Below are 24,791 nucleotides of genomic sequence, written 5' to 3' on the forward strand. Positions count from 1 at the left end.
TAAAAAGATTTCTAGCTAGCTACGTCTCTAGCCTCGTATGCAAATTAAGTCCATAAAGAGATCTGCCTTATCACCCTATCGGAAAACGTTATTTCAGCCTTATCAAACGACTTTAAGTGATGTAAATTGTCTTAAGTTTGAAAGCGAAAAATTTTTCGGAAAATACCTTTTTTTTAAATAGAATCTATTTGATCCTTATAAAATATATACAGTGTGGTCCAGATAAAAAATAACGTCCACACAGCGTTTAAATTTTCAAACTTTACGTGAACTGTTTTTAAAAAAGTAAATTAAAAATTGTGCATACATAAATTTCTTCGTCAGAATAATGCTCGCGCTATTTTAAAGGGCACCTCTTCTTTTGCCAGCACTGAGTTTTTCGTTCTGAACCATTCATTTTATCCTATTATTAACCTAAAACGAAGAAAACTTGTTACGTTAGTATTTGTCAGTTACATTACTTCTTTTATTAACGCCTATCGATTTGTAGCTCTAACTATGGAAAATTCGCTTCAGGCTCGGAAAGACTGATTCTCGGAAGATGAAATGTTTATTATTCTCATCGTGTATCTCGAGATAAAGCAATTTCACCAGCAAACAGGCCTATTTTTCTCGGTAAATCCCATCCGCTCCATTGCTCCGAGCTAGAGAATATTCCATTCCTTTTAGAAGAAAGAATAAAACACCTAATTAGGCTTAACGCCACCGGGGACAACGTCTTTTTTCCGTAGCTTATGTACTGTCCGGATTTTTTTTAAATCGATACAATTTCTAGCTCTCGCCAGAGGATTATAACTTGAATATATTAACTAGGGGAGTTCCGTAATGTTCTTCCTTCGATAGAAGCTATAACTTGGGATGTCCTATTTCTTCAACAACTGCTCCAGATATTTACTCCAAGGGATTGGTACACATTCTACACAAATAGTCTCATGTTTGGAGAAAATAGTGGTACAGGGGAAAGGCGAGAATTTGCCAATGTTTTCCTCAGTTTGTGGATCACCAGATCCGAAAATTTCATTTCCGAAACGGACGGAAACTCCGAGGTTTTATCCATTGCACCGAATCAGCAAATGGGTTTTGCAAGCTTCGACAAAAAGTAACAGCAAAGAAAAAAAACCGCGCGAAATCCGCTTGTTCGTTTCCCTCCCCTCTATCGATACAATTCTATATACGGTAGTACACTATATATTTTCACGATACATTCCCAAAAATCCCCGGAATGGGGTAGAAATAATACAACAGAGCCTAACGCTCTAGAAAAGTAGATCTAAAGTTTCTACCCAACTTTTTTTTACCCGGTTCTCTATCCGAGAAAAGTTGGTTATTGAAAATAAAAGGGGAAAATAGAGATACAAGGTAAGCTTGTTACGCGAAAGAAACGGTTCATAACTTGATGTAAACGAAAATTTAGGGGATTGGTTTCATGAGATATGTTTAACGAAATATAAGTTGCATCAATGGAAATTGTAAACTGACTTGGTTCATCTTGGATTTTCAAAGAATGTAAAAGCACCTCGCCTATTTTAAGGATGGAGTGTTATTATTATTTATGAACTTCAGTAGGTGAATTTCATGCTCGTACTATATTCATCTGAGCCTGAGGTTCACCCGATAAAAAAAATGCTTAGGTATTTTGAACATCAGCTTGCTGATACCAGTATTCCTAAACGCTTCAATCGATACTTTTTTTCGATACACTTTCTCTTTCTCTCGAAATAGAGTTAGGTTTGACTTTCCTCCAGACCTTTCTGGTTGTATATACCACACACCCCACATTTTTAGAAGGGGCATCTTTAGTTCCCTCGAGATTTCAACATATCCCAGGTTTTTCTTTAGTCATCTTCCTTCGCGTGGCGTAGCGACCAAAGTTGAGTTTTTTTTTATATCAAGCTTCGTGCTCTTTCCTATAGCTCGATCTTCTTTTATTTTTATGTTTAAACCCACAATAACTTCGAAATTTTGAGGTTTATTGCTCTTATGGAATTGTGTAACATTTCGTTAGTTTTCCTAGCTTCTTTTTGAAGGGTTTTTAAGCTGATTTCACGAACTTGTTTAGTCTTTTTTCTCCGTTTTTCCAGTGAGCCACCGCTTACATTGGAAAAGATAAAAATCGGGGAAGATCTAACCGAAAAACGATGCGCAAAGTGAAACAACGTTTTGGTTTTAGTTCCACTTTCAGCCAAATAATGCCAGCACTCTCTGATCCATCAATGATTTTTCGCCTACTACGAATCTTCTCGGGGATTTCCCACGTTAACACCAATGCGGAAGCGTTTTTGTTTCCCTAAAACGTGAGACTTTAAATGCACGAACAAGAACCGTTGACACGGATATTTTAGGGTAGACTTTTTGATTTGGGTATCAACGAGATTCTACCGTATAGTGGGTTTTCAATTGTTTGTCGTGCTGGGTGTAGAGGAGAGGGTACGTTTATCCTTAATGCTGTTTCGATGTAGATTTTTACCAACTTCCTTTTTAACAGATGATTTATGGCGTCTCTAGTCTAGACACCACCTTCTTTAACCGGAATTATGCCACCCTGAAACTTTTGGTGTATTTTTTAAGCCTTGAGTTTGATGATGGGATTCATTTGGATATTCAAATTAGTTTGTAAACTCTATGAAAGTTCAAGTAGAAAAATATAATAACGTCATTAAGAATTTGTTCGTGTAACCCCAAGAATATGATGATAACATTTGTTAATGTAAGTGGTGCTTCATTCCCCCATTGCGGAAATTTTGAAGGAAACTGTGTTTGCGTTCTCTGATGACCTGGTTAATGTCTGGACCCCTTATTGGTCCTCTATATCGATAATTCGGTGACCACTACCTCTTTTATCGTATCTCCTGGTTCCACGAGACGAAGCTCTTTGGTATAGATGACTGAATCTAACTTATGGAACTACTTCAAGACCAATTACGTAGTGATATCATAATTTTGTCTCTCCTAATGTGCTCCTTATTTATTGACTTTCTATAAAATGTCTAGACGTAATTAGGTAATCGCTTTCGCCACCGTACTTTTATTATGAAAGTACATTTTGTGCTCCTGTCTAATTAGGACTCCGGTGGAAGAAAGTAAAAACCAAGGCTTAATTTTATATAAGAAGAAAGTACTTTCTAAACGTTTAATGAAGCCAAAAGTATTTTTCCAGAAGAGGTCCAGAATTATCTCTCTTATTTCTTTCCCATCAGTAGCGGGCGTTCGTCCTTTGTTGTGTCGTCGTTCCATATTCCGACGTCGTCGCTTAACGCTTTATTTACATTTTAAAGAGATTTTTTACTGGTCCCATGAACCATGCTTTTTTTTAAGAGTTTCGTATTGGTAATTTAATTATAGCCAAGGCTTAGCGCCTTCTAACTTTTAAGAAACTTTTAAAGAAAAGAAGAATTTCAAAGTCTCGCAGTAAAAACCGCTTAAGAGGAAAGAGCTTCTCTCTCCTCTCGCTCAGCTCTTTTGAAGAAGGACCTAGAAGCTTTTCGGATAGCCTATTTATTTCTTCTCGGACACTACAGCCCATTAGGGAAATTCCGCAACTACCCACCCCTACCAATTTTAAATCCCTTGCAAAGTTTTGGGTACTTGAATGTCTTTACGTCAAGAAGTACGATACACTATTGTTGTAACATGATACTAAAATAATCATGATGAATTTTAAATGTTTAATGTTGCATTGAAAACCATTGATACATAATTAAATAACACTAGTATTCCACTTTGAATTAAACATCGCGTGTAAATAGTAAGTTATCATGCCCTATAAACTACGCATATTGGCCCTTGAATAGCTAATCCAAACGGTGTTTATTGTTCAGTATGTACAGGGAGCTAACAATTTCAAATAATCTACCTTATAAAAAATTTAAAGTCCGCATTTTATTATTTTATAGTTTCCAAAATAGTTCGCTTGTTGATCTTGTTAATTTCCCTTTCTAAGTAACGAAGCGCATTAGCTTAAGTGAGACGAGCTTAGTGCCCCCTCTCCTCGCCACGTTAATTCCCAAGATGCGTTTTAGTTCAATTGAGAAAATTAAAGAAATTTTCCATGGATACATTCAGTAAATAAGAAATGAGAGAACCTTTACGAGGCAAAGGTTTTATGTGGTGTTTTAGCAAATTTTTTTTAAATATTAAACTTTTTTCAACTCTTGTAACTAGCTAGAGAATTCGAAAATGAATAGCTTCGTAAGAAATAAAATATATTATTATCGTCATTAAGTGAAATGAAAGAGTTTATGCGTGGTTAGGTCACAAATGGGGAGTTATTACAGCCTTTGCTTTTATTTCTTCATAATATTACCTTCCTTTATATTCACTGTTTCAACGCGAATACATTTATTTGTCTTAATAATTTTATTCATTAAATATTCAAAAAGGCATTTATCAGTAATCTTGCCGGGTTTCCCTTTGGGACTTGATTTGAAACTTGACAGGTTTTCCCGGCCCCTAAAGCTGCTTATAAACTTCAACTTAACTTAAATACCTCATTGACCCCGTCAGTTTAAAAGGCTTGAAGTGCGAAACCATAAATATTATGGTACCAAAATGTACGAAGCTAAACGTACAAATGATATAGAATTTGTTTGTTTTATAGTCGCTGTTGCCTGTCAAGATTGACATACTTAACTTTATTTCTCTACCTTTTGTCAACGCTAGGGATTTCATAGAGCTAAGACTACTACATATTTTAGACTTAGTCAGACTGATTTGCATAGAAAGAGATTTTAGTTTAGTTTAGGGCCTAAAAGGTGATGTTTCGCTATTCTTGTCAGCTTATATTCTATCTCTATTGTCGATGGTAAAGTATTCTATCCCATCGTTTGTAAGGGTATTATAAAAAAATCAGCCCCATTTTTACGCGTACATAAATGAATGTCGTTTAAAAAATATGTTAAACCGGTCATCCAGCCGTGGGTGAATTTTTGGCGTCGTAAGCTCGTTTGAAAAATAGCCGGGTTTTTTTTTAAAAAAAATCATAAGCTTCTTCTCTATGCGTTTCCTAAGCCCATGCTGAAATACCCCAGCATTACCGGGAAAACTAAAAGCAAACGAGATATAGATGTCTAGGAGAAATTAGCCGAGCTGTCAGGAATTTTTCCAGGAGCCCTTTTTTTGCCATTAGGAAGGCAAGATGAGATGATAAGGATCACTGGATGTTACGTCTTTACTTCGATATGAATATTTATTTATATGATATAATATTTGGATAAGAGTGGTATATCAAGACGGCTATCTTAACTTAATGTTTAAAGACTTATTGACTCGCGTTACATTTGATACTTAAAAACACTAACTAAACCTAATTGATCTTGACATAATATTGAGGAGAAACGGAAACTGCTTCCTAACTGCATCACACTTTCTTGTAAAATTACCTTTACTTATATACAAATTTCTTCGACACCAAAAAAAACAAGCTAAAAGTTAGACTGATAAAAATTATATTTTTTACCAAAATTCTTTTTGTATAATATCTAATTTTAAGTTGCAACACTGGATGAAGAGAGGGAGGATTGTAAGGTATATTGAGATGCTAGTTTGAACCTCATTTATAATTAGTAAATAGCTGTTTATATTTTTCGTTGAAATTAATTATTCGACTCCCTTCGGATGTTTAATGCGGTTCATTAAAAGGTTTAACCTGCATTTCCTAAAGTTGATATTTGTTTATTTTCGCTCCCAGTAAACGAGGACTATATATTTTAAGATCTAAAGAGGTAATTTACTCGGTATATCGTTAAAATTTGGAACGCGTCACCGATCCTTCTTTGGACTCGTGCGGGTCGTAATTACGTACGATCTATTCGATTAATTAAGGATTTTAATCATTTGACCTGAACGCCGAACCGAAGCTTAGCTAGGTTTCGATCTCATACGATCTTTATTTTCCGTTAACAGGGATTTTCCATCTCTTCCCGACGTCGGGACTCGAATCGAGCCACACTATAGATGGAGCGTATCCATAGCAACAATGATATGGTAAGGTACGATTCTATTTCTATTCCAGTATCTATAGAGTCCCTCGTCTTTCCCTTTGAGCTTATATTTCAGCCGGAAAGCTTAAATTCTGTTGGAATTAACCGCTATTTCTCAGGTATTTAATTAGCGGCATATTCTCCTCAAATTCTTTGAAATACAAAAGGTTATCCGGAATTTCCGTAACGGCTTATAACGCTCGAAGAGCTACAGTATACACGCTATCCCGGAACTGGAGCCGAATTCGTATTTGGTTACCTACCTTCCTTAATGAGCAATAATTGTAAGTATAGGAAAATTATAGATGCTTGCAAAGTAAATATTTTCAACATACTCGATCTCCTGAGGATTTCGAATCCCCTGTTTTGATTAATATTGGCATAGACCAAGAAAATGAGTTACATTGAAATCCAATTGATGTTTTGCTCCGATGCACCTATCACTAATACAACATCTCATATTATACTACTAGCCAAGCATTAGGACGAACTTAAAATGACCCCTGTAACGGTACTTGTTGGGCTAATAACGGAGAAAGTACTCGTATCGATGTCCCTGGGGTCATGTTTACAGCTGTTTAACCCTCGAAGAGCAACATTGAATCATTGAATGAACCAAAGCGTATATGCGAATTCATCCGCGCGGAAGACTGTTCCAAATTTAATAGCGTGGAAATTCCACCTATATGAAGCTTCGCTGCCTTCCCCGCTTTTACAGGACTTTGCAATTATGAAGATAAATCATATAATTAACAAACGCAGAGTGACGTCGCGCGGGAATTTACCAATGTTGTTAACGAAGGAATTCGTCATTTGAGGTTTGAATGCAGTTACCGCGTTTTCAATCAAGTATTTTTAAGCTTCAATGGAAGGCATACCTTCAGCTTAAAACCTGGTTGGGATCCATCTTAAAGTTCAATAAGGCTTTCTCTTTCTTAAAACATTTCAGAAGTTTCGTTCATCGCTTCCCTTTCCGAAAGGAACTCTTTTACATTAAATTCTAGGAATAGGAACGTATTCCCTTTGATCTTCGATATGAGTTTCGTTGAATATACTTTGTATAAATTATTAATAAAGTTTGTTATTGCTTTCGCGAAGGGATATTCATAAATGATTCACTTTGTTCTATAACGCAATTTTCTCATTTAAAAAGTCAGTGCTTATTCTCTGATTATGTTTCACAAAGTACATTTATTTTAAGGTAAACAAATGCCTATATTTTTAAATTCCTTTGAAGTTTTACTATCAGAATTTATATTTTTACACCTAACTTTTTTTACTTGTGTTTTAATGTAATTTCAATTTGGAAAAAATTTCGGCTCCGGCTTCGTCTTCGCTAATTGTTTTTTCAGGCCCGTGGGAAATCAAGAAGCGGCCATTAATCTAGCTAATTTGACGGCGAATAAAAATAAGAGGAAAATAAAACTTTTATTAGTTGGCCCATGTCTATCCCAAATACCACCACCGAGAGTGGGATCTCTACAAACAACCATTACAACTTTAATCTTAAGCCTTGTTCGAAAGGGAAAGTACTACATCTTCAAATTTGATAGAATACGTAATCAGGAACAGTATTTTTTATGGAACATAATTCATTGTTTGATATTTTTTTATCTTTTGAAGAAGTGAAACATAATGACAAGAAATTGCGGAGTGAGTTAAGGGAATTGATGGTCATCGTTATCACTGTTGCTCTTTGTAAAAAATCGCTGTTTTTATTCCGATTCTCAGTCTAGACCCATTTTTAACGTTCTAATGAAAGCCGAATGTGTTAGGACGGCTTTTTTGTCTAAAATGTCTTGATATAAGATTGTTATATAGCTCCAGTCCTTGTACTACTTGCCTCTTTCTATGTTAGAATTTCGGTTCATATTCTGGAAGCCAAACAATTTTTCATCAAAAATATTATTTAATCATTTCCATTTGCATCGATAAGTGTAGTAGTTTCGGTAGTTCAGGAAGTGAAAGGCTGGAAAAAATAATAATTCTGGAGACTGATGAAATTTTGAAACGAAACCGAAACGGTGAGGAGATTTTCAATTTAGCTAATTGCTTTGCTTTATCCTGAGAGTTTAAGACCTCGCTTGGAAAGGAAGGGACATATTTAGCTTCATCCCTGTTTCAGAGTTGAATCTTTTAATATTGCAAGCATTTTTCTTTTAATCCAACGCAATAGTTGGACACCATCTCCTTACGAAACATCTTTTACACTTTAATCAGACGTATTTGTGATTCATTGGAATAAGATGCAAAAGGCGAAACAGGTACTTTACTACCGATCATTTCCAACTTGTTTCGTTTTACTCTTTCCTTTGTTGCCGGTTGATTCCCGTAAAATATTTCCTTCTTTGTAATCCCTCCTTTTGTCTTTCTTAGAAAAACTATCGAACGCCGGGGACCAAGAAGGGCACACTGAGATGGCGAGGGAAAGGGCGCTTTCCGGCATTTCCCATAGGGACGTCACCCCGAAAGAGTTGCTCCAGGTTGCCCCACGGAGAAGCCAAGGATGGCGCGAGAAGATGTCGGAAAAAGAAAGAAAGAACTTTGGGAGATGGTAGTAGGAAGGAGGTTTACAAACGTCTTGCTCTAACGCCACCAAAGAGTGGGGTACCGTAAAAAAAACTAAGAAACACCCACTAAAGCCGAAACTAATCGTTCTGGGACTCGAGGGCGATGGAAACGTTTCGTAATTGTGGGAGAGGAGAGAGGATAAAAAAAAAGATTCATCGAAAAGTTCGGAACAATTTGTCTCGGAACTGAATAGAAGCGGAAGTGGTTTTCCTTTTGAAAAATCTGTGATTTCTTCCAGAACGACTCGACCGTTTTAGGCTATGCCCATATAGAAAGAAAACTTTTCCCATTAAGATATAGTTTATTATTAAAAAAAAGGAAGTTCAAAAAGGGTTTTGTAACCAAAAACCAAGGGTTTAAATTCTATATTAATAAGTAAAACCCAAGTAAAGTTAACTAATCAATTGGAAAACTGAATCGGGTCGTTAAAGTTTTAAGCTACTTTGATATTGAGATGTAATCTGTAATCTGAGTAAGCAGTATAGTACAATGCAAAATGTACCTATACTCTAGCAACCTTATGTTATGTAAGATATAGACTTATGTTTATACTTTGGACAGATTGAAATACTGAGGAATAAGAAATTGGTTTATCTTTACTCGTACAAGAGATTTAGAGTCTGGCACGTGTTATGGTTTACCAAATCTTTTTGCCTATGTTCGAATAAGGACTTGTGTTAAGATTAGAAGTTCTCTTTAAAAATGGACTTTAAGCTTTATTAAAGTCGTTGAAGCGTGATATTGAGTTTCCTTAGCGTCCATCTGAAAGGTTTCTTGACAAGGAGAGATCTCAACGTCTTCAACTAAAGAATAGTCCGTTCTGAGTTCGTCTGTTTTTGACCTTATCTGAATTAATTTCGCGAGATCAAATAAATAGAGCGACATAACCTCAAACTCACGAAATATAATCGATGCGCCTTCGGATTTAATATTAATTCCGAAACAGAAATTTAATAACATACGAGAGATAAAATTACGAGAGCTGAATCACTAAGAGGGTAAATAGGACTTCTTAATGATCTTTTTACCTCTCCGTGTGACGTAGTCCAGGAGAGGTTCTGTAACGGCCGTGTCTGTGTGTCTGTCTGTCTGTCTGTCTGTCTGTCTGTCTGTGTGTCTGTCTGTCTGTCCGTTGTTACACCCACGTGACCGCGTTCGCAGTTTGCGTATCGGAGCAAACGTGTTCGCCATTTCCGAACTGCTTTCACAGTCACGGAAATGGCTCCTCTACTTGAGTTCTCACACCACCATCTTCTGGTCTTTGTCCATCCCACACGGACACCAGTCTGTACATACTGGCTTCTAATCACCACCATCTTCTGGTCTATGTCCATCCCACACGGACACCAGTCTGTACATACTGGCTTCTAATCACCACCATCTTCTGGTCTTCGTCCATTCGACTTGGACAGCAGTCTGTACATACTGGCTTCCAATCACCACCATCTTCTGTTCTTTGTCAATCCCACATTGACACCAGTCTGCACTTACACTGGCTTCTAACACCACCATCCACTGGTCTTCCGTCTATTCCACATAGACACCAATCTGTATCATTGGCTTTTACTCCATTATCATCGTTTGGTTTTAGGATATACGCGGCGATCAGCTAGGGTTACGAGAAACGTCTAGCCTCCCTAAGGTGGGATCGCCACCAAAGGTTTTCGCAATTGCGCTTTTTCCTTACTATTATAATGGAAACGAATCGTATATATACCCCAAAATTTGAAGAAAGCGGGCAAGAGGGGTACCCTTCACTTTAAACGTCAATATTAGCAAAGTTTGAGATGATAATAGGTATAACTTTATTTTAAACGATTTAACTATTATTAATGTTAATTATTGAAGATTAAAATAATTAAAAATAATTATATTTATTTAAATATTAAAGATAAACCTCTCGTGCAAAGAGAGAGATTATCATTGCCTCCTATATCTACCAAGGCCCGTGTATGCGATATATTTCCTTCATTACTCCTATATCTATCAAGGCCCGTGCATTGTGATATATTTCATTCATTGCCTCCTATATCTATCAAGGCGCGTGCATTATGATATATTTCATTCATTGCCTCCTATATCTATCAAGGCCCGCGCATTGCGATATATTTTTCAAAACAACAACAAAAATGGGAAGCTCCTCTCAGAAACATAATAATTTCTTTTCTCTGTATATGAAATGAAAATATGGATAATATTGCGCTCCTTCTTTAATGGTATGAATCCTTGCCTGTCTATTAATATTTTACGTAGGAGTAATACGTTTTTAGCGAAGTCTAGAGAGGATAAACATAAGCGATATTGTTTCGAAAAAAAATACTGCTTCCACTAATGGGTTTATACTCCTTGTTACTGTTGTATACAGTAATCATGATAAAAGCTTAAAAAATTACGAGAGGACAGACCTTTTTTATTCTTAATAAGAATATAAAACATTTATTTTGTATCAAAAAATATTTTTTGGTGCTAAGATTGCTTTAAAAAAATCCAAACGGTTAGGCATTGGTAAAAAAGACAAATGATATTTTTCAAATCTAATGAGATAACACCCACCTAGTTGAAAATTGCCCTTTTTTATCCGCGGGAGCCATTCTTAATGAGAATTTCGATGCTAGTAGGTTGTCAATTAAACTACCGGTATATTATTGTTGTTGGAAATTGGACATTAAGTCAAATTTAGTGGTTGTATAGGGCCATCAGGTTTTTGCCGCTTCTTTTTGTGAGTATTTGATTTTTGTATGTTAAATGGAGGAAGATAATGTTGAGAGTAAGGATGAAATGAGGAAGCGCAAAGCGCGGGAAAGGATGAGGGCAAAAAGGTCGACGTTTTCATTGGATACTTATGTTTATATAATCTTCTCGACACGGAGAGGTAATATTTTGGTTTTCCCAACTTGTCTGTAATTATGTTTGAACTACCTTGTTAGTAATTCTATCCTTACTATGTCGAAACGTGTGATTAAATTATTTAAGGAGATTTCAACTTGAAAACAATTGCCTTTCCTCTCTCGCAATTTATGAAACTCTATTGTTTACTCGCAATGGATTATGCCTTTTAACTCGGTCTAAATTATATAGACAATAAGTATGTTATTGTAACCATAATACCAGAAGGGAATAAGAGAGAAGGGACACACTTTATATCTTTATAATGCTTTACACTCGTAACAACAGTCTTACTAACCTCAAATCAACTACCCTTCACTGATTGGCTATCTAACTTCTGTCGTAGCTGTGACGTCAGATAAGAAGGTGACGTCTCGGTTGACGTATAAAAAGTAGTTTTGTTTACAACTTTACATTGAAGGAGATTAAAATGGCCGAATTTCATGTTGATAAACGAAATCAAGCTGTGCAATTAATTTAGATGCACGGGAATTGAGAACATACCAAAATCAGATAATTTGAAGGTAATAAATAGATGAAAACTAATTATTCTGAATTAATATTAAAAAATAAAAATTATTTTCAATAAAATACATACTTGAGGTTATAATTACACAAGAACGAAACATCGACAGCCCTAAGCCTTTGGAGAATGAAAATCTAGCAGACAAATAGGCCGCCTGATACCGCGGAGAACTTAAAGAACTATATTTGCAGTAAATTGGTTAAAAGCTGTGTACTTGCGCAAAGTTTTCGCGGTTTTCTTGAGGTTGGTCGGACTCTTGTTACCATAGCAGGCTCTAATGTCTCCCTTCTCTCTTATTCCCTTCTGATAATACTTGTAAACTTTATTCCCCTTCTGTCTAGAAATACGTACTGACGTAAGTAACCTAATTCTCAATGTGTTATGTTTCCGTCTAAAGTTTGTTTAGTTCTGTTTGTATCTTTCTGTATTGTGTTGAAGTCAGTTTACTGATAATGATTCAATGACTGGGAAGGCTTGGAGATTCATAGAGATGATGGAGGACCTCTATTATTCTACCTTTCCGTCTATTAGCTCAGAAACAGGTTAAACATTGTGTTGTTCGAAGTTAATAAGTTTTTCGAAACCCAGTTGCATTCCGAATCTTCTTTTGTAAAGAATGTTTATCCGGATGTTATCCCAACACGCGAAAAATCAATTTCATTTTGGAAGTAAAACAACTTTTTTTTTCGATTTCAAATAGAAATTTTGGAATCTGATTGACTTCTTGACCTTTTTGGTCTAAAGTAGTGATTATCTGGCGTGTTTCTTCTTCGTTGGTGAAATTTCTGAGTTCTAATTTAGAAAACAAGAATAAACAATACGCGTAAGGAAAATAATCCAACTAAATGGTTCAAGCTTTCCCAAATTGCCTTTAAATATGTCATCCTTGATGAGTCAATTTTTCTTTATTGGGTTTACTATGAACGATCATTGAGAGACGGGATCTCTCTCTCTCTCTCTTTCTCAATTCCCCTAGCTTCTCCTGTCTCCATCCTGAAGGAAAATGTTTCAGCCTCCATTTTTCTATCGCGGCAAATAACGGGAAGATAATACCATCGATTTTTTCATCTCAATACTCTCCATCCTCTTCCCAAAATATTTTGTTCAGCGCCTACTTAATCACGCGCTTTCTCTTCCCATCTTCCGCTCCTTGCTCGAAGTGCTCAGATTCTGTTCTTCGAGCCTGTATTTGAAACTCATTAATCACTTTTTTTACCGACAAGTAACTTTGACCCTCCACGAAGGATCGGTAGAGGAGAGTTCGGCGTTAATTACTAACCCAACAACAGTGTTTTACAGCTTCTCTATCCGGATGGTGGCCAGCATTATACCTTTTTTCCTCTTCTTTTCTTTCAATAGAGGCAACATAAGGGATGTACTGGGTTAAAATTATCCGTATTTATCTTTTTTTATTCCCTTTTCCGGTCGTAAACTTTGGTTAAAGTTACTTACTAGGTTGATTTTATTTAACTTTAGGGGATTGTTTTTTATTATTATTATTATTTATTCAAAGTGTATTATCTCAACTTCTGAAGTGGCAAGGTTTTTTTGGACATTCAATTATAATTGTAACGTAAAATTTGATATCGAGCTAGATCCTTTGAAAAGGAAGATATTATTGAAATATTCATTAGTTAGGCTGTAAAATGAGGAAAAATTTCGTAAAGACATTTAGCTAAAATATAGTTAAGCTACTTTAAACTGATTTACATAATATGAAACTAGCATTATAAAGCGTATTAGTGGACACAAAGACGGCGGTGGCTGAGGGGACATGGCCCAAAGGAGTAAGGCTGTATCGCCGGGGTTTCATTATTGAAGGAAGAATCAATCAATGTCAAAGAAAATTACGGATGGACCCTTACTGATTAAGAAAAATGGTTATGCAAAATGTACATCGGCTTTAAACGCCCTTCCTGTTTTCAGAATATTAGCAATTATGTTTCCGATCATCCCGCCCTTCTCTGCTTAACTCCCAGTATATTAAACCATTCTTTGTGAGTGGGGAGGACCAACTATATTAATTATGAGAGTTGTACTAACATCAATGTACTAAAGTAGAGTGGGTGGTGATTTTTGGGCGTAGTTAAATAGTCACTTTCGTATCAGTTTTTCGCGCTACTATGAATATGATACTAATTTTAGGTTAGTGTACAAGAAATGTGTATCATTATTATTTTAAAGGAACCTAAACCCTTAACGATGTTAATTTAGTGTTGTGTTTCAAATTTTGGAGGTTGAATCTAATGATTCTTATCGTATGAAAAATATTGATCTCTTTTATGTTTATCGATCAGATGTACACTAGTTATTCTAAGTTTCACAATTAATTTGGGTGAAAAATTAATCATTGAGACACAATCCTAAATTTGGTGAATTTATAATATGTTTAAGTTTACCGCCAGCTTTATTTAATTTATAGTTTATCTTAATACCCCTAGAGGCCGTGAAAATCTTCCATTCGATAGATTAACTATAGGCACCGCACTACGGTGGGATTTTGTAACAGAGCTAGAAATAAGCTCTAACTTCTTTATTTTTAAACAAATTTAAATTTAAATTCGGGTTTAATTATGTTTTTCAATGTACATTCAAATTAAAAATCGTTTGATATTGAAATTTTGAGGTGAATTTAAAACTAAGCATTGTATAATCGATTGATGTCCATAATAAGTTATGCTTATTCACAGTACAGTCAGAAACAAAAATGGCAGCCACCAAGCAACAAGACAAGTCTGATAAATCTAAGAAAATATCGAATGAACAAATTATTATGGGATTTAATCAATTACGGCAGGATCAAAGGAACTTTATGTCGAAGTTATCTGAACTAGAAGATGAGTTAAATGAACACAAGTAAGTGTAATTTTCTTTTAACCAAAACTTATCTTCCATGCGTCACTCACGGTGCGTGGGCCGTAAGCCTTGGCTCTTGTCTTACCTTTTTCTATCCTTTTATGGAGTTTAGGCATGGCATGCCGCCGCCCATGCTTCGATTTTTTAATTAATAATCGTTCAGTTGTAAATTATAAACTAAATTACGACTTATTATGCTTAAATTTCCCACAGTCTCGTATCTGAAGCCCTTAAAGATGTGGATGGTGAAAGGCGTTGCTATAGAATGGTTGGAGGTGTTCTTGTAGAACGAACTGTGAAGGAAGTTCTTCCCGCAGTTAATTTAAACAAAGAACAGGTATGCCGCGTGCTTTCCTTTTGAAATTACGTTGAGTTAATTCCTCTTTTTCTATGTATATTCCCTTCCCTCCAACATTTAAGTTAGCTAAAGTCATAGAGACTTTAAACAAGCAAGTAATTGCCAAAGGAAAAGAACTTAATGAATATAGAGAAAAGCATAATATTCAAATAAGGGGAGAGCAAGGTCCGACGACTAATGCTAAGGATGGTGAAGGAGAAAACGCGCAGTCTTCTGGCGGAATTTTAGTTGAAAGCAACAAGAGTTAGTCCCTGAAGAAATTGGGACATCTTGTAAATAATAGCTTCTCAAAAAATTGAATTGAACCTTATAAATTTTGTTTTAATTTTGACAAACTTTTCACTCATTTGACGTTACTTTAATGTTTTTGTTAAGCCTAATTTGCTGAAGTAAAAACAAATTTTTTTCACAATATAAAACCAAATTGTTTTAAAGTCTAATGTTAATGTATAATAATACATTTTTTTTCTTAAATTAAAATTTTAGGTATAGCTTTACATTGTAGTGCCATGGATGAAGGATGCGCGTGAGGAAATTTGTTTTCACGCTATAGGATCGGCAACTCCCTATCTCGAGCGACAGAATATTCTGTATATACCCTGTTACCACATCAGTTGTCAGCACGCGCAAATCTATTTCTCTATGTAACGTAGCTTTGTACGTGCTGTCAAGAGACAAAAAACTTCAGGATCTTCAGGATTTAAAATATCCGCGAGTTTTTTAGCTGGGTGCACGGACCTCTAGGCCTTAGTTTCAAATACGTGTGAAATTACCTACAGCCTACTACACGTGACGTATTTGAAACTAAGGCCTAGAGGTCCGTGCACTCAGCTAAAAAACTCGCGGATATTTTAAATCCTGAAGATCCTGAAGTTTTTTGTCTCTTGACAGCACATACAAAGCTACGTTACATAGAGAAATAGCTTTGCGCGTGCTGACAACCGACGTTGTAACAGAGTATATACAGAATAAGCTGTCGTTCGAGATAGGGAGTTGCCGATCCTATAGCGTGAAAACAAATTTCGTCACGCGCATCCTTCATCCATGGTAGTGCAGTGTCATAAACATGCAAAGGTAAATAGCAAGACTCATTTGTGAAAGGTATTGGTTACTTTTTTAATTTTGAGATTCTTACTCATAAAATTTGATAAAAAATAAAAGCCATTATTGGAATCCAGTTAGAAATGGAAGCAATTTTCAATTAAGCTTTTGAAGTTTATAAGGCGTAATGAAATGTTTTTGGGGTCAATGTATTGGAATATACGATATTATTTAGTGTTTGTTACAATATGAACTTGCCTATTCATCCATTAGATGTGTAGATGACTATTGGTTGTGGGTAGGAAATGGGTTTTCTCAGTTTGTCTGTCTGATAATAACAATTGTTCATCTCGTGTTGGGAAGGGTCAAATTGATCTTAGGAATAGCTTGGGGCATCTTGTTTCTGTCTCAATGGTTTAATGGCAACGGAAGCTAATAAACCCTGAACAATTTGCTAATTCACTGGTAAGGATCATTAAATGGCTGCCCTCCCCCACCCCTTTCCTTCCAAATGATTCTTCTAAAAGCGATTCTTCTTAACCTCCAGTTGGTAAGAATATTTCGCGTGAAGTTCATTAACATGAAGTACTAAGAAGTTAAAAATGTTCGCCATTAATGGTTTCCTAACTTGGTGTCTGGAAATCAGAAACATTAAAATGTTTTGTTTGTTTGTTTTTGTGTCATTTGAAGTTAGATAATCATTTCATAACTTCTGGTTATTAACTCTTGGTTTCAAAATAGGATTACGTATCCGTGCTCATATCCTTCTTGAAAAGGAAGAGCCGAAAAATAAGGATAGGGTCATTATTGAAAAACCATATCGTTATAACTGGGTAAAGAAAATGGAACAATGTTATATAGCTTTCGTCTTCCTCCATAGAGTTAGAGGAGAAACGATATTCCGGGCCGAATACCGCAAAGCGACTTCCAATAAAAACGAATTTCATCTCATCCTCTTTACCCTTCACCACTTCAACCTTCTTTCGGGGCTTTTTAGCGTTAGGAACGACGACGTTTTTATCTCTTAGCGATTCCAAACCCCTCCGTCCTCACCACCCTTCAACCTAATACCCATTTCCCTGCCTCTAACGGGGAGTTTTCAACCATTTTTATAGATTTATAATTCCTTTGAAGGAGCTTTTCTGCATTACGCTATGGATGAAGGGAAGTCGAACGCCAAGGACTATGTTTCTATCATTGGGGTCAGATATTCTCTCTTTAAAGAAACAGATCTTTTCAAGGACGCAAAACATTCTAAAGTAGTTTGAAAGATTCTCAAAGTTGTTTCAAATCGAGCCAAAAACCGATACCCCTAAGAACTTCCAATGCCTCCTTGTAATAAATACCATAACTTCGTGACTCCTGAAAAAGTGTAACATATCCCCTTAGAGATACAAAGTCCTTGTCAGCGCGAGGATGCTCAAATTTGCACCTCATTGTATTCAAAGGAGAAGAAGAGCTTTCTCTCTCTCACTCTCCGAGTTATCTTCAGTCTTCTTTGTCCGCTGCCAAAAAGGATTCTTGATGAGGTCGACTGGGTCATTACTGTCTCCTTAGATGGCTCTCTCTCTCTTTAAGAAAGTCAAAAGTTACACCCTCAATTTTTATATTGCCGTCCTACTCTACCGTCTCCATCCATCCATCCTCTCTCGTCTTCTCTTCGTAGGAAGAACAAGAGGAGGAGAGATGTGACACGCTTCTTCCTCCTTCAACACCGTTAGACCCAGCGACCGAAACACCCGAGTTTTTTTACGGGTGGGTGAAGGAATTTTTCAATCGTGCTCGTACCAGCTTAGGACCCGACCGATAATGTAAATTATTGAACGAATAATTTACTAAAGCGTTTACATCCCCCCTCCTGCCCTTCATTTCCCGCAATTCTTTTCGGTGACTCCCCACCGTTCAGAAATGTAAATTTTGTAAAAGACCCCGGCATCACTGAATACACGATATCCTTACTCTCTGATCTCTCACTTTCCCGGAACAAGTTGGGTTAAACCAAATTAGATTATCCCGTTAAATTGCCCGAAATCCTTAATCAAATAATTCGATTTTGAATTGGAAAAATGCGCTATTTGAATTAATTTTTTCAAGCAATCGAGACAATTTTTGGAATTGCACGGTTTTTGTAACTGCTATTGTGTGGTCATTTTATTCAAATTTCATCCGAGTTGTTTGGTGGATTTTAACATGATTTGAGTAATATATATTCAAGAATACCAAAAACCCTACAGTTCTTAAAGTTTAAAACTTAGGATATATAAGAGAGATACACTCTTCGTTCTTCTCCGACTAGTTTTTTTAGGGTGCTAAAAAATTCGATCCGGAATACAATTGTTAGATCAAGTAGCTAGCTTAAAAAAGCGCGGAAGGAGAATTTTTTAAAACCATAGATAGGAAAAGAGACGGTGGCCGGGAAGCGCCCATTGATGAAGAATTGATAGTTAATCAATAGAGCCGATAAGTGCTCTAACGTGGCGTGTGGGAAAGATCTTGTATGGACTCCCAAAAAACGAACCACGCTTTTTTTCTTCGTGCTAACCGAAAAGGGAAATCACGGGGCTTAATCATTATTAAGGGTGGATGGTTGCCCAAGACTTATGACTATTGATCTATAAAAGCGAAATTTAAAAAAGAAATGGAAGAAAAAATTCTGGGGGTACAACCCCGCGCGCGCAGAAAGATGGAGGGGGTACAATGATGTTACTGTAAGTCCCATCCCAGTTTTCTTGCGCGCGGGATGGATCCCCAGCATCCCATTGATGGAAGAGGAGTTTTAAAAACTGGTGTTCGCAACTCTTCGTATCTTGGCCTCGTCTTGTCCCAAAGCATTTGTATGAAAGTCTAACCTTGTACACATTCTTATTTGAACTTCATCCTGAATGTAGGCAAGAATCCATTGACGTAACCAAGAATGTACGGCATAAATTCATCGCTAACTGAAATTTTTAGAGCTGGGGTTTTTATATATTAATTCCGAAAGAGTTAATTTAAATCTTAATGTTTAGTAGGTTTATCATCACAGATATCCATCACCACTAGAGGATGCAATTCTAATATTACTCTTGTCATGTTCTTAGGTACATGAATGAATTTCTGGTCTAGGAAGACGCCTGATTACTCTCGGTCCCATTAAAGAGATATGGACTTTTTTAAGCTGAGATGCGTGGTTGGAAGTTGGGAAGTTTACAATGGAGAAATGTTGGAAAGAGGATATTCTATTGGGAAAAAAATTGTGGTGGCTAGAAAAACAAGTAGGGAAAGATGAGTCCCCGGAGCTCCGCCTACTCTCGTGGGAATCGTTTTTCGTTGCTCCTCCTCCTATTTTCACCCCCGCCATTTAGGGTCGGGGGTTACACTAATATTCACACCTTACTACTCGATATGACTGACTATATCGTTTTAAACTTCCGCCCCCCTGTTCAATTTTTTATACATTCTTTTCTATGCCGAGATGCTTCTATGGGGTAATTTGCTTTCTCCGGTGGGTCCCTAAGCGATGGAATGGGGCATCTTCCGGGGGTCATTGTCAGTTAAACGTCTCGGGCACTCGTGTAGGTGCCTTTTTAATCGGAGCTCCCACGGGACACCCAAATTTTAACAGTTCCTTATGGAATGTCCGGTTTTGGGTAATCAATGACTAGGCGCGAATGTCGGTAATTGCCTAATTGTCCAGAGGACCTTTACCGTGTCCGGTCGGTTTGGTAATTTTACATCTCGGTCATGTTTCCCGGGGAAGTACCTCCTCGAAAATCCAGTTTCCTAATTAGAGATATACTTCCGGATAGCGAGAATGACCAAGTTCCGGTTGTGGTGGACAACGAATCTTCTTCGAACCGAGTGATTATCAATCGCCCACTGTCTTCTCGTTCACCCAACCTCCCTCCACATTCGAGGGCCAGTAGTTTAGAGTTGCTTCACGCCGCCGCTATACGCCCAACTGCTTGGGACGCTCGTTTCTTGACCGCTCTTAACGGAGCCACAGACCATCATCTAATAAGTCCCGGAGGAGGAAGAACGTCCATCGGTCAAATCGGAAGAGTTGTATCATCATGCGGTTCTGTTTGTTGCGTTGTATGTTCTTCAGGATGGCCCGCCACGTCTCTAAACTCAGGTACAACCGTTTTAGTTACTTCATTTCTCTTTTCTTTATGCCTTTAATCGTGTTTCTTAAAATTTTAAATATTATTTACCGTATCTAGAGGAAAATATACCACTTTTGAATGTGAGATCTAAGCTAAATCAGTTTCAGTTTATTCTTTGAAAGTTATCTCCTGTGAGATTTCATTTTTTTCAGTCAATTAGAACCACACTTCTGTAGAAACATCATCTTGCTTGCTTTATATTTTAGCCCAAATTTTATTCTAAATGTACTCGTAATCGTTCGGATTCGGAATTGGAATCGCTTTCCATTATTAGAGGACATTAATATCAAATATCAGAATATCGCTTCCTAGATTTTATTTTGAAATCGAAATATGTAGGAGAATGGGGGAACCGATAATTGACCAATTAGGAAGGAATTTGGTTTGTTTTTATTGGTTTTCGACGCTCCGCCCACTCACTGGTTTTCAAACGTGTTAAAAAATGACCCTAGCTTTTAAAATTCAAGTGATAAATTTTAAGCTCACGAAACGCGTATCGAATTGCCATTAGAGGAAATCTTGGCTAGAAGCGGACCCAAATCAATATGCAAATGTCCAAAATCTAATCTCTCGGGGCTTGGTAATTAATTACCATTTAATTAGAGGACTCCACATCGCGTTTAGTTTTAGAAAAAGCCGAACCCCCTCTCTCACTCTGAAAATTGGATTTAGCTGATTTTCTCGTTAGAGACATTCTTGTCCAGAATTAATCGAATAATTCTTGACAGACTTGATTTAATTACTAACCGATTTTCTTAATTAACATATGAAATGGTTATTCAGTTTGCATTAGTTAAAAACTAAAAAAAATTTGTTGGGTCAGCTATACACAAAGGATTCAAATGGAAAAACCTCTTTTCAGTAACCGTGACTTTATTTAGATAACAGAGAAGTTACCTAACAAAATACAAAATCGTCCTTTTTCTGACGCTTTGTCTGAACTGGGCTTTAAACAAATATTAACCTCTCTTCGTGGAAATGGAAACGTTAAGTCTAAAGCTACATTTAAAGTTATTAACATAAATTACTGAAGATATTTTATAAGTAATTTGTCTAGAAGTACAATACAGTTCTCTGTGATATAATATTGCAAATTCCCCCGAGAGAAAGAACTTGACATTTTCGTAGACCCTAATTGGACTGGTTTTTTTATCGTAGGAGAAAATTAGTACCATACCAAGCAAAAAAGAATTTCTCACAATCATCTCTGCCTTTTTAAACAAATTTTTTTTCAAGGGGAACAAAGGATTATTGCCCTTTTTGTTCCGTATTTTCATTCTCTTCCGGAAGAGAGTAAAGCGCGAAAAAAAAACCGAGCCGCAAATGAATCAATTATACCCGAGCCTAAATTCACTCATCCCTTTTATCGCTTTTCCCAAATTAGAGTACTCCGGAGAGTCTCTGACGTTATCTGTTGAATTCCTTGATGGGATTTTAATGGATACCTAATATAAGCAGGTTTAAACTGGTCCTCTTTTAATTTAACGTTGACGTAAAATAGAGATTCCCAAAGAAATCCTTTATTCGAGGTTTTTTTGCGAAATGTGGAGCCCTCGTAATAGAGTAAATCGAGTTAATGGCCGAGAAAGAAAGCGTAAAGATTAGAGTCGACACCCTGGCCTACCGAATTTCATCTCTGAGGGAACATATCACCCTGAAGTTATTATTCTTCCCTTAAGAGAACAAACATTCAAATGGAATTCGCGTAACTTCGGGCTCATCTATTTATCTGGGAATTGGATTTTTTTAACAAAAGAGGTGTTAAAAGGGTTAACAAAGGCTGAGTGCTCTTCTTTTTGCCCTAATCACCTTTCGTAAATACCGAGCACCTTTTTTTGAGTAACGTTTTGCATAATTAAGGAAGGTAACGTCGTCGCTAAAGTTTCATTTATCGCGCTCGCTCCTCGGGCGCCAACTTTTTATCTTTCGTCGGCTTTTAATCAAAATTGGGTTTTTATTTTCGTCTAGTCTCTAAACAAAGCTTATGTTGTTATACAGAGTGGTGCGGATCAAAATTATTGTTGGGTTCTGAAAATGTGTAGAGGAAATCAATGATTATTTCATGAAATAAGCCACTTGTGTTTTCATAAATAACAATAACCGTTTTTTTTTAAGATGTCCTGAACCACTCCCGCGTACTTGGCGGTCACCGTGGAACGCCTCCAACATTACTTACTCCCGTTTCTCTGTCCTGGAATTGTTTGAGCTCCAATTCTTTACCCATCTTCACCAATACCGACCGTAATCGAGAGGAATTGAGTGAATCACCCTTATCTTCGCAACTTTCTTTGAGCTCAGAAGGCAACGAGAAACCTAACTGCAAGGACTCAACGACACCGAGTAATTCAACTTCCTGTGTTAGTCACGCACCATCCGGAGTCAATTCATCATCTGGAAGTGGATCCGTAACGCGGAAAGTCCGAAGAAATCGAACTGTTTTCACCGAACTACAACTGATGGGATTAGAAAGGAGATTCGACAGTCAAAAGTACTTATCTACGCCCGATCGAGCCGAACTTGCACGGGCCTTAGGGTTGACGCAATTACAAGTCAAAACATGGTATCAGAATAGAAGAATGAAATGGAAGAAACAGGTTAGTAACCTTGATATCGCTTGTAGTGTAAAACCTGTAGTAGTCTGAATAGACTGCATGGTCAGTGCACTGATTGAACTTGAATATTTAACTCGGTTTTCCAACGCCCTGACATTATTGCAGGTGATGCAAGGCGGTTGCACCGTTCCACCGACCAAACCCAAAGGAAGACCAAAGAAAAACTCAATCCCTTCCATGTCCGAGTGCGAACTGAATAACTTGAACAATTTAAACGCCCTAAACAAGCCTTCTCCCTTCCTACACGTGGTGGGAAACGGGAGTGATAAACCAGTTGACTTTCTTCCTACATCAGTACCTTGTCCATTCCCCAGTTCCATATCTGAAAGCATCGTTTAAAACGTATCTTACTAATCCAATCAATCCTACAGAACTTTCTCACGCTGTGTTACTACAAAAAGCGTTCATTGAATTAATTCATATAAGACTAATAACAGTTCCTAAACCTAAATGATTCATCCGGTTTCATAATTCCAAAGTTCCTTCTCATTACGATTAATGCCGCAAAATCTGAACTTGAAACTAAAATCGTTTCTGGCGTTTTAACCCTATATAGAGGATTGTTAACGGTTTAACCCAGACAGCTTTAGGGTAGATAAAAATGGTTAAGCCACACTAACTCTGTCAGAATGTCCACGTCCTTGAAATGATGGTCTGGGTACCAAAACTATCTAAAATAGTTCCTTGAAACCGGATAATATAAACGAATGAAAAACAATGTTCCTATAAAAATGGTTTTACGTTCCCTATATTAAAAAAAAAATACAAACGGACTAGAGTTTTCGAACGCTAGAGCCAATATGGTTAAACGTTTCTACGCGCCAATCTTTATTAGTCAAACGCGCTCAAGTTCCTAAATGGTTTTGTATACTCGGCAACGCACCTTCGTATAACCATTTTAAACTAAAAACTATTCAAATCTAGTTTAGGGATTTCATTGTGAATAATTCAAATGTTGTTGGTGAAATTTTTGAATTTTAGAGGCAGAGAGAGATAAAGTATCTTTTTACGAATTTTACTGGACATATTGTTTGACACCAATTCTTTCTTAAGTTAAATACTTGGAAGGACATGAATTTAAAATATGGAAACATATTTAATTAGGTTCCTTTCAAGCCTTTAACTAACTAGGTCCATCTGTTTGTAACATATCCTATTGTTTTCCGATCTCTTTTGTGTTGGTTGATTGTGACTTCTTTGGAAAGAGAATCGTCTTTTATGGGAAGCCGTTTTCCAATTCCAATTCGCCCAGTGATATTTACAATTTTATTCTCCCACCCCCCGTTTACACCGAAAATAAAAACTCAGAGAGGAGAAACGTACATGAGAGCATATTTCTACCCTAGTTTTCTTTTCCAAAACAATTTCAAATTCGAGATGGGGCAATGTAGCGTGTATCGTTTTCAGAGAGATATCCGTTATACAGCATCCTCCCGTCTTTTGTGAGTATATACAGTGTGGCTGAGATCCAAAATTTCATTGAATGCGAAATTTTCATTGATTTTCTATTCTAGGCATTTCTCATCTTCCACACGCTATTCCTAACCAACATCTTCATCTACATACAGACCCAATTGAATTTAGAGATCCGATCCACTCTGTCTCTTGATTCTAAACGTTTATCTGATTTCGAGTAACTCTACTCAATTCCCGCGGAATCTTTTCTCATCCCACAAAGAGCGGGGTAATTGTAAAATCTATAACTTCCGAACGAAGCATTCCTCGAATCACTCTTTTTAACACCACCACCATCTCTTGAAAAGGCGGTTCGCCCCTATTTTGTGGAACTTGGAAAGGGATCATTCCACTTATCTTTCA

At 36.8% G+C, this 24,791-nt stretch overlaps 2 protein-coding genes and 1 long non-coding RNA gene across 13 annotated transcripts in view; all 3 read left to right on the plus strand.

Annotated features, from left to right (window-relative positions):
* The window catches only part of LOC149661388 (uncharacterized), a 286,806-nt gene extending 276,706 nt beyond the window's left edge, over positions 1-10,100 (plus strand). For 2 of the 11 annotated variants that reach the window (XR_016368896.1, XR_016368888.1), the window contains 2 exons: positions 5,902-8,242; positions 8,355-10,100. This is a non-coding gene — a long non-coding RNA (uncharacterized LOC149661388). The remainder of the gene's footprint in view (positions 1-5,901; positions 8,243-8,354) is intronic. The other 9 variants (XR_016368897.1, XR_016368898.1, XR_016368894.1 and 6 more) reach the window with 9 other exon arrangements.
* A 4,551-nt stretch (positions 10,101-14,651) lies between these two features.
* On the plus strand, positions 14,652-16,352 carry Pfdn2 (prefoldin 2). The gene is made up of 3 exons (XM_089842922.1): positions 14,652-14,817; positions 15,031-15,154; positions 15,238-16,352. The coding sequence occupies exons 1-3, from the start codon at positions 14,669-14,671 to the stop codon at positions 15,421-15,423; spliced, it is 459 nt and encodes a 152-aa protein (XP_089699048.1). The 5' UTR covers positions 14,652-14,668; the 3' UTR covers positions 15,424-16,352.
* Positions 16,353-18,642: 2,290 nt separating this feature from the next.
* LOC149661398 (uncharacterized) lies at positions 18,643-23,945 on the plus strand. Its single transcript, XM_089842920.1, has 3 exons — positions 18,643-20,330; positions 22,477-22,955; positions 23,079-23,945. The coding sequence occupies exons 1-3, from the start codon at positions 19,940-19,942 to the stop codon at positions 23,310-23,312; spliced, it is 1,104 nt and encodes a 367-aa protein (XP_089699046.1). The 5' UTR covers positions 18,643-19,939; the 3' UTR covers positions 23,313-23,945.
* The last annotated feature ends 846 nt before the right edge of the window (positions 23,946-24,791 follow it).

Source organism: Phalangium opilio, unplaced genomic scaffold (assembly GCF_054372755.1).
Source record: "Phalangium opilio isolate 3A_F unplaced genomic scaffold, DU_Popi_V2 ptg000070l_1, whole genome shotgun sequence".
Classification (NCBI taxonomy): Eukaryota; Metazoa; Arthropoda; class Arachnida; order Opiliones; family Phalangiidae; genus Phalangium; species Phalangium opilio.

Bases quoted from the DNA above. Each gene is read 5' to 3' on its own strand.
- LOC149661398 (XM_089842920.1), top strand. From the start codon at position 19,940: ATGTTTCCCGGGGAAGTACCTCCTCGAAAATCCAGTTTCCTAATTAGA. The intron at 20,331-22,476 runs GTACAACCGTTT...TTTTTTTTTAAG, and splicing joins CGCCACGTCTCTAAACTCAG to ATGTCCTGAACCACTCCCGC. The intron at 22,956-23,078 runs GTTAGTAACCTT...ACATTATTGCAG, and splicing joins GAATGAAATGGAAGAAACAG to GTGATGCAAGGCGGTTGCAC.
- Pfdn2 (XM_089842922.1), top strand. From the start codon at position 14,669: ATGGCAGCCACCAAGCAACAAGACAAGTCTGATAAATCTAAGAAAATA. The intron at 14,818-15,030 runs GTAAGTGTAATT...AATTTCCCACAG, and splicing joins GATGAGTTAAATGAACACAA to TCTCGTATCTGAAGCCCTTA. The intron at 15,155-15,237 runs GTATGCCGCGTG...CCAACATTTAAG, and splicing joins TTAATTTAAACAAAGAACAG to TTAGCTAAAGTCATAGAGAC.